General features: G+C 38.4%; 1 protein-coding gene across 10 annotated transcripts in view; it reads left to right on the top strand.

The window, feature by feature from the left end:
- The window catches only part of LOC121277996 (intersectin-2-like), a 216,145-nt gene that overhangs the window by 148,857 nt on the left and 54,138 nt on the right, over positions 1-13,150 (top strand). For all 10 annotated transcript variants that reach the window (XM_041187974.1, XM_041187968.1, XM_041187971.1 and 7 more), the window contains 5 exons: positions 1,891-2,057; positions 4,817-4,862; positions 5,300-5,421; positions 6,620-6,716; positions 8,186-8,377. In XM_041187974.1, the coding sequence (XP_041043908.1) occupies positions 1,891-2,057; positions 4,817-4,862; positions 5,300-5,421; positions 6,620-6,716; positions 8,186-8,377 (624 nt within the window). The remainder of the gene's footprint in view (positions 1-1,890; positions 2,058-4,816; positions 4,863-5,299; positions 5,422-6,619; positions 6,717-8,185; positions 8,378-13,150) is intronic.

The following is a 13,150-nucleotide window of genomic DNA, read 5'->3' as shown; positions in this document are numbered from 1 at the left end:
TTAATAAGTATAAATACCAAAATGACTTAGCACTACCTCAGCTCATCAGCTGTGGAAACCCTCATCCCATGCCTTTGTTATGTCCAGATTTGACTATTCCAATGCTGTTCTGGGTAGTCTCCTATCTTCCACCTGACTTAGAGTTGTGCTCATCCGAAACTCTGCTGCTTACATCTTAACTCACACCAAGTCCTCTTCACCCGTCACCCTTGGGCTTGTTGACCTACACTGGCTGCTGATCTGACAATGCATCAGTTTTAAAATGCTCATCCACATTCTCAACTCCCTTCATGGCCTCGTTCCTCCCTATCTCTGAAACTTCCTCGAACCTGTACAAGCTCTCGTTTGAGGAACCCTGTTTCAATCTGTGCTCCTCCAATTCTGATTTCTTGCACTTCCCTGATTTCAATTGCTCCATCATTGGTCCTGTGCTTTCAGCTGCCTTGGCCCTAAGCTGTGGAATTCTCTCTGCCTCTCTTCTTTTAGATGCTGCTTAAAATCTACCTCATTGATCAAGGTTTTGATCATCTATCCGTATATCTCCTTCTCTGGCTTTGTGTCAATATTTTTATTGATACAAGCATCTTGGGACATTTTGCTACATTAAAGATGCTATGTAAATGCAAGTCGGCGTTGTTCTTAAGTATCTGTGTTGAAGATAGCTTATCACAAATAAAAATAATATGATTATTTTCCTATTTGGTTCCACTGCACTCTGTTTACAAATAACATATTTAATGTCTTTAAAGAAATTCAAATGAGAAGCAGTTCTGAGTTTGCATGCATAGGCTGTACAGACTTGTCAAATTAAAAATACATTTTCTGGGGTTGGGAGTATTGAACAGATTGAATGGAATCTTCTCTGCCTGTGGAGGGGGTTAGGAGTTGGGACTTAGAGCAAACTTGAGAATTAGCACACTGGTTGGCTATTCAGCAAGTTCCCCGCTCCAAGCAATCTTGCCAGAAGGTGGGTCAATGCAGCAGTGGCAGGTAACCAATTAGGCCAGTTGGAGACATGGTTATGGTGCCACTGGGATCCTCCAATAGCGGACAACTCCCCAAATGAGGCTAGAACCAGGTAGGTAAATGGAGGCGGCTTCTTGGCGCCCGAGCAAAGGGCCATTAGTTTCTCTTCTTAATCTCCCCATAGAGCCTTTAGGATGAGAAGGTCACAGCCACAAGAGGGGAGGTTCCCCATCTACATTTATGGCCTGACAGCTGTGGCCCTGACTGATTCCTAAATAATTACAATACTGTAGTGAACCTCCATTTTGAGGTGCCCTCATGATCTTCTGCCTGCCTCAGTAGCACCTACCCCTCCTTGCGGGGCTGCCTTCCATCCAGAGCTTTGGACCCTTGGATTCTGGCTCCTACCTGAGGAGCCTGCCTGCTGGTCCTTAATTGGAGTGTGAATACCTTCAATTGGCCACCTCCCATAAGATCACACTATGCAGCCAGGCTACACCATCCAGGACAGGACCCACATTTGTTCCTGACTATGTAAAATTTCCAAAGACAATAAGATTCCATCTATTAGTTCTGCTGCATGACACTAGGAGGAACAGGGGGACAGTCAAAGAGAAGGTTTGAAAGAAAAGGACAAAGATATATACCTGGCAATTGATGAAAGTCGAAGCCTGGGAACATATAACTTGCTTGCCCTCAAAGTGAAGTATAGATACACTGCAAAGAAGAAGTAGTGAACAAAAATTGTTTCACTGTGGGTTGGGGAACAGAGCAATGTATAAGCTTGGCTGATTGGATGACTTGAGTCTGTTACTTTAGCTGTTTGAAAATAATAGGTGCATGCATCCTTTTTTTAGTTCAAAGAAATCTCACAGAGTTGTGGCATCCATCTATTTTATTCATAATCTTGTATTTTCTTTGTAGAGTACATTGCACTTTATCCATATGAAAGTGCTGAAGCTGGAGATTTAACCTTCATGGAGGGTGAAATTGTCCTGGTCACAAAGAAGGAAGGTGAATGGTGGACAGGGATTATTGAAGATAGAACAGGTGTCTTTCCTTCAAATTATGTCAAACCGAAGGATCCAGAAGTAAGTTTACCACTTTATTATTTGTGTTTCATGAATGCTTATCATGCAACATTTTTCCCTGAACTGCAGTATATTTTTACATAAGCTTTCTGTTATTTTAGTTGGTTGAAAAACACACATTGTCTGAGTTGAGTTTAGGTGAACAAAATTTGTTATAACAATGAAGTAAGTTACATGATCTTAATTGTTTTGCGCACTCTTTGTAAGTTACCTCTAGTAAAGGAAATGAACCCTCTATTTGGATTCCACCCGTAACAGATCCTTTTTCAGGTCAGATACTTTTGAATTCAAGATGGTAGGACAGAAAAGCTAGTCTCCTACATCACCAATATTACTTCTGATATCTGTTTAGTTGCTAAGTAATTGTACAGATGGTAACATATTTCGAGCACACTGATTTCACAAAAACTCAATGTCATCAACAAACTTAGCATTCTGCTTACCACCCACTAATCGAAGCTCTCACTGAATGTTATTAAGAACAGGTTTTCAGGACTGATTTAGGGAAAATTCCACTAGAAAAAGGCTTTCCAAGAGTGTTCCAAAGCTGTACAATCCTCTGAACAAAAAAAATCCTCCTCATTTCTGTCCTAAAAGGATGGCCCCTAATTTTAAAACAGTGCCCTCTAGTTCTGGACTCACCTAGAAGGGGAAACATCCTTTCCGGGTCCACCTTGTCTAGACCATTCAGGATCTTTTATTCATCAATCAAGACACCCCTGACTCTTCTAAACTCCAGTGGAAACAAGTCCAGCCTGCCCAACCTATCTTTATAAGACAACCTGCTCATCCAGGTATCTATCTAGTAAATCTCCTCTGAACTGCCTCCAATGCATTTACATCCATCCTTAAATAAGGAGACCAAAATTATACACAGTATTTGAGATGCAGTCTCACCAATGCCCTGTATAATTGAAGCATAACATCCTTACTTTTATGTTCAATTCTTCTTGTAATAAAGGATAGTATGCAGGTACAGCATGTAATCAAAAAGGCTTATGGAATGCTAACTTTTTGTGACTCGTGCACGAGCACACCTATATCCCTCTGCACTTTGGAATTCTGCAGTCATTTTCTGTTAAAGTAATATTCTGCTTTTTTATTCTTCCTTACAAAGTGAACAACTTCATATTTCCCCATGTCACACTCCATCTGCCAGATTTTTGCCCACTCATTCAACTTATCTATATCTGTCTGCAAACTCCTTATGTCTTCTTTACATCATACTTTCCTACCTTCTTTTTGTAATCTGCAAATTTAGCTACCATGCCTTCACTCCCCTCATCTAAGTCATTGATGTAAATTGTAAAAAGCTGAGGCTGCAGCACGGACTCCTGCAGGACTCCACTGCCAATCAGACAAAGACCCATTTATGCATACTCCCTGTTTTCTGCCATCCAGCCAATCCTCTATCCAGGCTAATATGTTACCTCTACACCATGAGCTTTTATTTTCCACAATAACCATTGATGTGGCACCTTATCAAATGCCTTCTGGAAATCCAAGTACAGTATGTCTAGAGGCTCCCCTTTATCCACGGCACATGTTACTCTTTCAAAGAAGTCTAATAAATTGGATAAACGTGATTTCCCTTTCGCAAAAACATGTCAACTCTTCCCAATTACCTTGTGTTTTTCTAAGTGCCCAGCTCTTTAATGATCGATTCTGACACCTTCCCCACAACAGATGTCAAGCTTACTGGCTTATAGTTTCCTGTTTTCTCCTTCCTTCCTTTGTGAATAGAGGGGTTATATTTGCTACTTTCCAGTCTGATAGAACCGTTCCAGAATATAGGAAATTTTGAAAAGTTAACACCAATACATCTCTACCACCTCATTAGTCACCTCTTTTAAGACCCTTGGATGAAGCCCATCTGAACCCAGCGACTTGTCAGCCCGCAGCTCCATCAGTTTGCTCAGTACCACTTCCCTAGTGATTGTAATTTCACCAAGTTCCTCTCTTGCCTCCACTGCCTGATTTGCAGCTATCTCTGGGATTTTATTTATATCCTGTAGAGTGAAGATAGAAACAAAATATTTGTTCATTTCATCTGGCATTTCCTTCTTATTTACTATTAACTCCCCATTCTCACTTTCTAGAGGACCAACACTCACTTTACCTACTCTTTTCCTGTTTAAATACCTGTAGAAACTCTTGCTATCCATTTTTACATTTCCAGCTAGCTTCCTCTCATACTGTAACTTCTTTCTCCTTATTAAACTTTTAGTCAGTCTCTGCCATTCTTTATATTCTGACCAACCATCTGACCTGCCGCTCATCTTTGCACAGTTATATGCATTTTCCTTAAGCTTGATGCTTTTTCTAACTACTTTAGTTAACTATGGATGGTGGGTCCTCCCTTTAGAATATATCTTTATTATAAGAATATACTTATTCTCAATATTCTGAAAAATCCACTTAAATGTCTGTCGATGCTTTTCTGTTGATCTATCCCCTAGCCTAGTATCCCAGTTTATTTCAGTTAGCTCAGCATTCATGGCCACATAGTTGCCCTTATTTCAGTTTAAAATGCTATTCTCTCCCTTTCATACAAATTCAATCATATTGTGGTCACTGCTACCTAGGAGTGCCTTTACCCTGAGGCCATTAATTAACCCTGTCACATTCCTTCAGTGACATGGCATCAGAACAGGCAGCAGGAGAAAGAGAGAGAGGAAAATTACCAGAAAAAGGGAAGACCAAAATATGCCATGGAATGAAAATTCTGTTTTAATTCTAATTGTCGTTTCTTTGGTCAGGGATCAAGTAGTTCGGGAAGAGCAGGAACATTAAACAAGAAGCCAGGTACATCTATTGTGTATTCATTCTGCAAAAGTTGAGCTAATGTTTAAGAATATGAAAACCACTGCTATTATTAAAGTTCTCATAGAAACTTGGTTGAGTACTTGGTACTTGATGTCTTAACACATCATGTGGAAATATTAATGTTGTAATTTAATAAAATAGATTTTCCTAAAGGGAAAGAAACCCTACAGAAAAGATTTTTTTTTGTTTAAATTACTCTTCCACCATCTGTCTATGTGAAGGCAGGATATAATGTGGGAAGGCCTCATTGGTGGTTGCACCTATGCCATTAATTTGTATCTTATTGCACAGTTAGAAATATTTTCCACCTAGAATGGAATTAAGTGTGTAATGTCAAAAGATTTTTAAATTAGCCAGATTGACAATAACATTCTCTCGATGACTTGCATTGTACCTTGTTTAATATTTTCTCACAGAGATCGCTCAGGTAGCCATAGCATACACTGCAACAGGTACTGAGCAGCTTAGCCTCACCCCGGGCCAGTTGATACTTATTTTGAAGAAAAATGCCTCTGGATGGTGGCAGGGTGAGTTACAGGTAAGCAATTTAATAATGTTAGTTCTTGGACAAGAAGCATGGATAAGCACAAAAAAGTCAGTTGCCATTATTGCCAGATCAGTGTGTTCCTGTGGCAAGAGAAATTTTTAAAAATGAACATGTCATTGTGATATTTTTCATCTAACTTCTGTCTTGGCAAGCTATAAATAAAGTATTCCTTATTTGTGAGGAATCGAAAGGATAACTAGTGGAAGCACCTGTAGAAAAACAGAATCAGATCAAAATCAGACATATTTTCAAGTGAATCCAGGGAAGGGTCTGGTCATATGGTCATCTGATAATGTCTGATATTGCTGCATTCCTCAGAGGTGTTCTATTTTGAATTGGTCAGTTGTAATTTGGGTAATTGGTTTTAGTGTGTGTCCATTGCATTTCAGTTGTTGTATTGTTTTTAGAGTAAGAAAGATGGTTACTAAGCTATGAGGACAGGCATAAGGGAAATAATATTCAAAGGGATATTAACAAACTAAACTGAAGGATTTATGAAAAACTTATGCATTTCAGGGTGAACCTGTAAACATGGACATGGTGTTTATTTAAAAAGATGAATAATGAAGGGGGGTAGAGTGATTATTGACAATTTACTCTGTGTAACTCAGTGGGAAAGCAACATTTAGAATACGATGTGGAATTTTTGGTAGACTACCTTCAGAGAGATATCTACAATCCAGGCATCCTCTCCTTGCTTCAAAAAGTCATATTGGCCCAATCAGCCATTAATTTAGCTCCCAGAGCTAAAAGTTCAAATTGGTAATCATCTGTTGTATAGGTGGCATTTAATTTAATTTACTTCATTTATGGCTTGTGTATATAAATGCCACTGTCTCATAACTTCAGCCATGCATATGCACTCAGTTCAGTTTGGAAACAGTGTTCTCATAGCCACGAGAAAGTCATGTATTTTGCAGGAATAAAACAAAAAAGTTGCACAGGTAAATGGGTTTGTCATTGAAGTGGCTTGAGTTTTTAGCTCTTGCTGGAAGATAGTAAGCTTCATTCTCAAGGGAGCTTCACACTGGTACGTTCTTGGCTGACTTCATGTTATTTTAAGGTGGAGCACTACAGCAGAGTAAGGATGAAACTGAACTGCAGTATATTACCTGTGATACTGAGCATACTGAGAAATGTTTTTCATTCCATCACTTGTTTTCATTTTTATGGCCTTTTTCACTTGCAGGCCAGAGGTAAAAAGCGTCAAAAAGGATGGTTTCCTGCTAGTCATGTCAAACTGCTTGGACAAAGTAGTGGAAAATCCACTCCAGCTCCAACTCCAGGTGAGCAGAATGTTGCTGCTAATGGCTTAGTGTGCGACTTTTGTTTAGTTAATAGTCTAAGACTCTCGATTTGAAAAGTAGTGCTTCAGTAGTGCTTTTGCAGTGGTGTAGAGGTATTGTCATTGGACTGGTATGCTCTAGGGACCCAAGTTCAAATCCCACCATGGCAGATGGCAAAAAGTCTGATGATGACCACAAAACCATTGTCAATTATCATAAAAACCCATCTGGTTCATTGATGTCCTTTAGGGAAGGAAATCTGCTGTTCTTACCTGGTCTGGCCTACATGTGATTTCAGACCCATAGCAATGTGGTTGACTCTTAAATGCCGTATGAACAAGGGCAATTAGAGATAGACAATAAATGCTGGCCAAGCCAGCGATGTCCATATATCAGGAACGAATAAAAATAAAATCCCAGTGGAGTTGGACATCAACTTTAGATCTTTTAAAGTGTTAATTCATTCACTGATCTGCTGATTTTCTGTTTCTGAGAAAGAAAGAATTTGGATTTATTTAGCATCCTTCACAACCTCAGATGGTGCTTTACACCAATGAAATACTTTAAAGTGTTGTCACTGTTGTAATCATAAAAGAATACAACAAAGAAGGAGTGCATTCTCCCCGACATGCCTGATCCCGCTCTTTGAAAGAGCGATTCAATTAGTCTCACTGCCCTGCTCCTTCCCCATAGCTCTGCAAATTTTCCCTTCAAGTATTCATCCAGTTGCCTTTGAAATTTACCGATGAATCTGCGTCCTTTACCCTCTCGGACAGTGCTTTCCAGATCACAATTTCCTTTTTTCCCCCCCCTCAAGTCTCCTTTTTTGCCATTTATTTTGAATATGGTTATTGAGCTTCCTGACTGGAAGCAGTTGCTCCTTATTTATAAATAACCTTAATGATTTTGAACACTTCTATTAAATTAGCCTTTAATCTTCTTTATTCTAAAGAGAACAATCCCTGTTTCTCTAGTCTCTCCTTATGGAGTTGTTATAGAGTCATTATGGCACAGAAGGAGTAATCTGTAACTGGATTACTAATCCAGTAACATGTTCACTGTACTATCCATCCCAAATTGCTTTGAGAAGATAGTGGTTGTTCTTTTGATGGTGTAAGGGAGGGAATTCCAGGTTATTAATCTAGCAATCGGGTGAGCAGTAGGGTTGGCCGCTTTAACTACAACTAGGTTATGTAGAGGGACCGCTAAAGATATTGAATATATAATTTTTTTAATTTGTGAATCAGATTACAGTTTTTACATTGTGTCTTACAATTATTTGAAAACATTCTGCCACTCATATTTATGTTTCTAATTCTTATGCTCTGGTAGTCTTTTGCGGTTTAGTTTATCATTTCCCTTCCTTGGGGTCTAATTTCTCTCTGCCTATGCCCAATACGTACTTAGACACAAAATCTGTCTCTGGCAAACTCACTCACTCAATTTCAAAATGTTTTTTTCTTTTGCAGTCTGTCAGGTCATAGCTATATATGACTACACAGCCGTGAACGAAGATGAACTCAGTTTCTTTAAAGGGCAGTTCATTAATGTGCTAAATAGGGATGATCCTGATTGGTGGCAGGGAGAGCTGAATGGAATAAATGGCTTATTCCCTTCCAATTATGTCAAGGTAACCACAGAGTCGGATCCAAGTCAGCAGTGTAAGTAATGAAAAACTTTTCAAATATTGTCCCATAAACAGAGTTGAGACAAACACTGGAAGAATGAAGTTTAAATATTTTGCTAATCAATTGTGACTGTGTCCTGGTAGAGCCAGATAAGGGGTGTGGTGTGGTGACATGGAGTGAAATATAATTAATACAAATTTAACCTAATGAGCAAGCGCTTTGGCCTTTTTAAAATTTTGAAAACCAAGGTTTATCTTTCATTTTGTTACCCCATGGCCCCCCTGTCTTTGAAGCTAAAATGAAATAAAAATACAAATGTTGGAAATTTAAAATAAAACAGAAAACATTGGAAATACACAGCAGGTCCATTAGCAAGTGTAAATGGAAAATCTGATTATTGATTAGTGGTGCAAATGAAAGCAAAATACAGGCGTAATTTATAGACACTGGCAAAATTTAATGGCCACAATAAAACATATTGTGCTGAAAAATGCTACATTTGAGCTGACAGTCTTGGAGCAAAATCCAGAATGATGCAATAAATAGTCATAGAGTCAAACTGGCAGAGAAGGAGGCCATTCAGCCCATCGAGTCTTTGCCAATCCTCTGAAGAGCAATCAGTTATCAGAAGTTAAAGGAAATGCACCTCCAGTATAAAAATACTAACCCACTACAAATAGAAAATACATCCAAAGAAGGAAAATTAGTTACAATAGAGGTAAATAAACACATCCTGCTTATGGACTTCTTGCCAGCAATTGATCAGTCAGAATCATTTAAGTATGAATGAGGCTGAATTGAACCTAATTCTTAAGTATGGTTATTCACTGAACTGTTAGGTTCACCTATGTTGACGGGCTGTTCTGGAAAGTTATTTTGCAAGCCTTAATTTAATTTTCCAATATCAAAGTCATTGTAATCTGTATTGATAAAATGAGTTTAAATTCCACACAAAATTCACTTATTTCAAGCTCCCCTGAATGCCAAGTGTCATTATCTGGTGTGTTACTAAAGCACACAAACCAGAAATCCTTGTTTCAAATCCACAGCCTTTGCTGAGGCAGCTTAGCTGGGCAATAATGGGAACATCAGCATTAACCTCAGAGCTCTGAGCTAAGGAAAGCACAAACCAGGAGGATTCTTATTCCTAATCATTATCCAGTTACTTCTGGATATTGGGTGAGAGCTGGATTTTATTCAGCTGTGGTCCAGTATGTGATTTGAGTATCCTCACTGTCTCAGCTCATAGTACTCACGAAGCCTTATCAAAAAGAGCAAGAGTCTGTGATTTCAGAAGAAAATTTGGGGGGAGTGAGGTGGTAAAACTCCATTTACTTGCGTTTCAGAATTATATGGCTTCAAAATTAGGTTTATAAATAAATTAGGTATGCCCTCTTCCAGTTCACATCTCCTCTTAAGTCATCTAGACCCAAGGGAGTGTGTCTATCATAATTGAAGGGTAATTGCTTCTGACACTGACATGTATCATGGTCAGGCTTGAATCCCAGCAATCACTGTCTTTTCATCATACCTACAAAAGAAATAGGATTGCAATTTTATTTTGCCTCACAAATTGTGGAGAGGATGTTTTTATTCTATTTCTATGTGTGAAAAGGCAGCCTGCTCCCAGCCTGGGGAAAGTTGAAAAAAAATCATAACTATTGGTTTCTTTAAAGTAATATTGTTCTGGCAAAAGCACTGTACATCAGATTCATCCAATGCCTTGTTTTGTTAATAAGTACTCATAACTGATCAGATGAATGATAGAGCTTGTTTAATTCTCGAGCTGTACCATCCTACCGCTCACTTCAGAAATAGACATATTTACCAGCCTCGGCGTGGCCGGTCTCGCCACGGCAGATGCTGTGAGCCAGCCAAAAGTCCATTGACTTCGGCGGGACCAGAAGATCCCGCTGTTGAACCATTTTATAACCGGATTATGCAATTTTATACTGATGTCTTCCTTAAGAAATATTATTTAAAACTTATAGAAACATCTAAATGTATAAAAATTTTAACATGATTTTACCATGGTCATTCTTCCTTAATTGTTGAATTTTTGCTCTTGACTCTTCTACTTTCTGACACAAAACTGTATACATCTTTGAAATTTCATTTATTGTCCATAGTTACTGTGTCTTTCTTTCTGTACTTCTACCTTTTCATCTATAAATGTGTTCTGTTTTCTTATTTTTGTTTCCTCATTTTTTTTTAGGACCGTATTGTTGCCTTCTTCTCAAAGTCAGAGTATGAAAGCCCTCAAAGAGACCCACTATCCCCAGTTTCACTGCAGGGTGGACGCTGGGCATACGCATACAGTCTTGATCAAACGAATGCCGCATGATTAATCCTACTTATTATTAAATATTGCAGAAAACTGATTAAACAATATCTATCATATTTAATTTATAGGGCTTTCAGTTATTTGGTTAATTAGGTAACCTCATGATCTTAACATGTAAGCTACTCAGCTAACAGTGAACCAAATGGATTTCCCACATGAGTGCAATCTTTGTGTGTAATTGTAATTGGAGCCAACAGCTTTGAGCCCTTCTGATTATTCACCTTTCGTACAACTGCGGAAAGGAGGGAAAATTCAGTGGTGGTTTTAAAACGTGTTGCTCCTGATCACATTTACCTGTAAAGATGTCAAAAACCTTTTCAAATAACCTGAGGTTTTTTTCCCCTGCCCCTGAAAGCGAAAGCCCTATTAATTCATATTTCACAAATTGATTTGAAGGAAGGATAGTGGGTCTTTCTGTGGCTTTCTGTCCTGTTGCCTTCAGTGTTCCTGTGCTTTCTTGGCCCATCATTCAGACAATTTAGACCTTGTGCAATCATTGGAATATTGTATCTTGTAAGATGGGCTTTCCTTGCTCCTAAGTGAAATGTTGTCACAAAAAGACCCACTATTAGCATTAATAGTAACCATTTGAAATGTAAGTGTTTGTGCTTGCCCTGTCCTGATGAACCTTTTTTAACTCTTCAACCCATTAAGCCATATTTGGACACCCATCTCAAGTTCAGTGACCGGAGACCACAGCCAAACTTGTTACTCCAAGTGCTGAATCTGACCATTTAAACATTTTGTCTGTTGAACTGCTGTGTTGACATATTCAGTGCTGTGCCGCATTCATGGAAATTTCACCTTAGTTTGGAATTTCTCTGGACTGTGCTGTATTAATTAGAGTGTCTCCATGGCAGTGTTACTCATAATATGAAACAAGGACCATTCTGGACCCTTTACTATTTTGGCTGTGGTCAATTTCTCCTATGTACCTGCCTGGGGATCTGTTTGTGTTCCCTCCTCAGCTGTGCAGAACCAAGCCAACGTTCAGGGCTATCAGTCTCCTTCTTTTGCTATCCAGTGAGAGAGAAAAAAGGGGTGATATTATGAGGCAGGGCTACCTCAGCATGCATAGATCAAATGAAAGTACTTCAGTAAAGCTGTAAAATTACCGATTCTGTTTTTTTTCTGTGCCCAATTTTATGGGGAAATGTCTGGCCTGTATTAAGAAGGTGCCTCGGTGGCACCTTTGAATATAAGCTCACAAGTTCCATCACCTTGTGATGCAATATGTTAGTGTATACCTGAGAGCGGCACCCTGAGCAAGATAATGCTGAGAATTGCAGTCCTGAATAAAAGTTAGTAAAAGAAAAATTCCTCTCTGGGTTAAAGAGTTAAAAAGTTCTTGGGTAATGTGTGAATCTGTTGCTATGTAACAAGTTGGAGGAAAAATCTTCTTCAGAATCTATTTTCTCAGAATGGTCTTTGTTGAAGACTAATTGAAGAAAGCTATGTTAAAAAGATAGTTTAATTATCAGTTGCATTAAGAAGGTCAGTGGCTTTAATGTATCTTGGCATGCTTATTTTTAAAATTCTGCATCAAGTTGGGTAGCTGGAACAAGCAGACAAATGTTTATTTTGTACCTTAATAAAGCTAGCCTGTCTTATAGATAGTCCAAAGGTGGAGATATATATTTTGCGAGGTTATATAGCACTGTACACAAACCTTGGAAACCTCAGAGGTCATATCTTTGGATTGGTTGTGTCTATTTTATTATCACAAAGTGGAGACAATAGACTTTGAAAGCTCATGCATTGTAGAAAAAAGGAAATACGATATGGCACTTTTTTGTATTGTGTATATAATTTTATTACTAATCCAGTTACACATATTTTCTGAGTTTATCAGTGATTTAGCTTATATTAAACTAGCAGATGACGCACTATTTAGATAAATTGTTTTTTTTTAGACAAAGTGCAATGCATAAAATTATCATTAAAGTTGCACTGTCATGTGATTTTATTTTTTGCCTTTCCTGGAAATTTCATTTGAAATAGAATTTACTTTGAAGGTGATTATTTTCAGTGGGACTTAAGATTGGCAGTGTTTGGCTTACATATTTGGCTAATCCATGCTCTTGTACCTGAACTCTGGTTTACTAATAGGAATTGAAGGTGAAGAGCAGATCTCAGTTTTGTAAATGCAGAAACTCTACACTTGCCATTGTTGGTTCCTTCCAGAAATGAGCTTGAAGACATATCCGTTTTATATCAAACCTGATTTATTTACAGTGAAGCTATTCGAGGTGGAAAATATAATTGTGGGCAGTGGAGCTTTAAACCAAGATGAATAGTTCGATCAGGTAGACTAGACTTTAGCTTTGGTCAAGTTAGTTCATCTTTGCTAAATGCAAGATGCCATTTCCAGCAAAGGTTCAACCAAATAAATAAACTGATAAACGTGTAGCTCCTGCTCAGTATTAAGCCCTGTACTGAAGACTGAGAGTACTACAGATATA

The sequence above is a fragment of the Carcharodon carcharias genome, chromosome 5 (genome assembly GCF_017639515.1).
Source record: "Carcharodon carcharias isolate sCarCar2 chromosome 5, sCarCar2.pri, whole genome shotgun sequence".
Lineage (NCBI taxonomy): Eukaryota > Metazoa > Chordata > Chondrichthyes > Lamniformes > Lamnidae > Carcharodon > Carcharodon carcharias.
The sequence above is the reverse complement of the archived record's forward strand: the minus strand, read 5'-3'. Positions and strand labels throughout refer to the sequence as shown.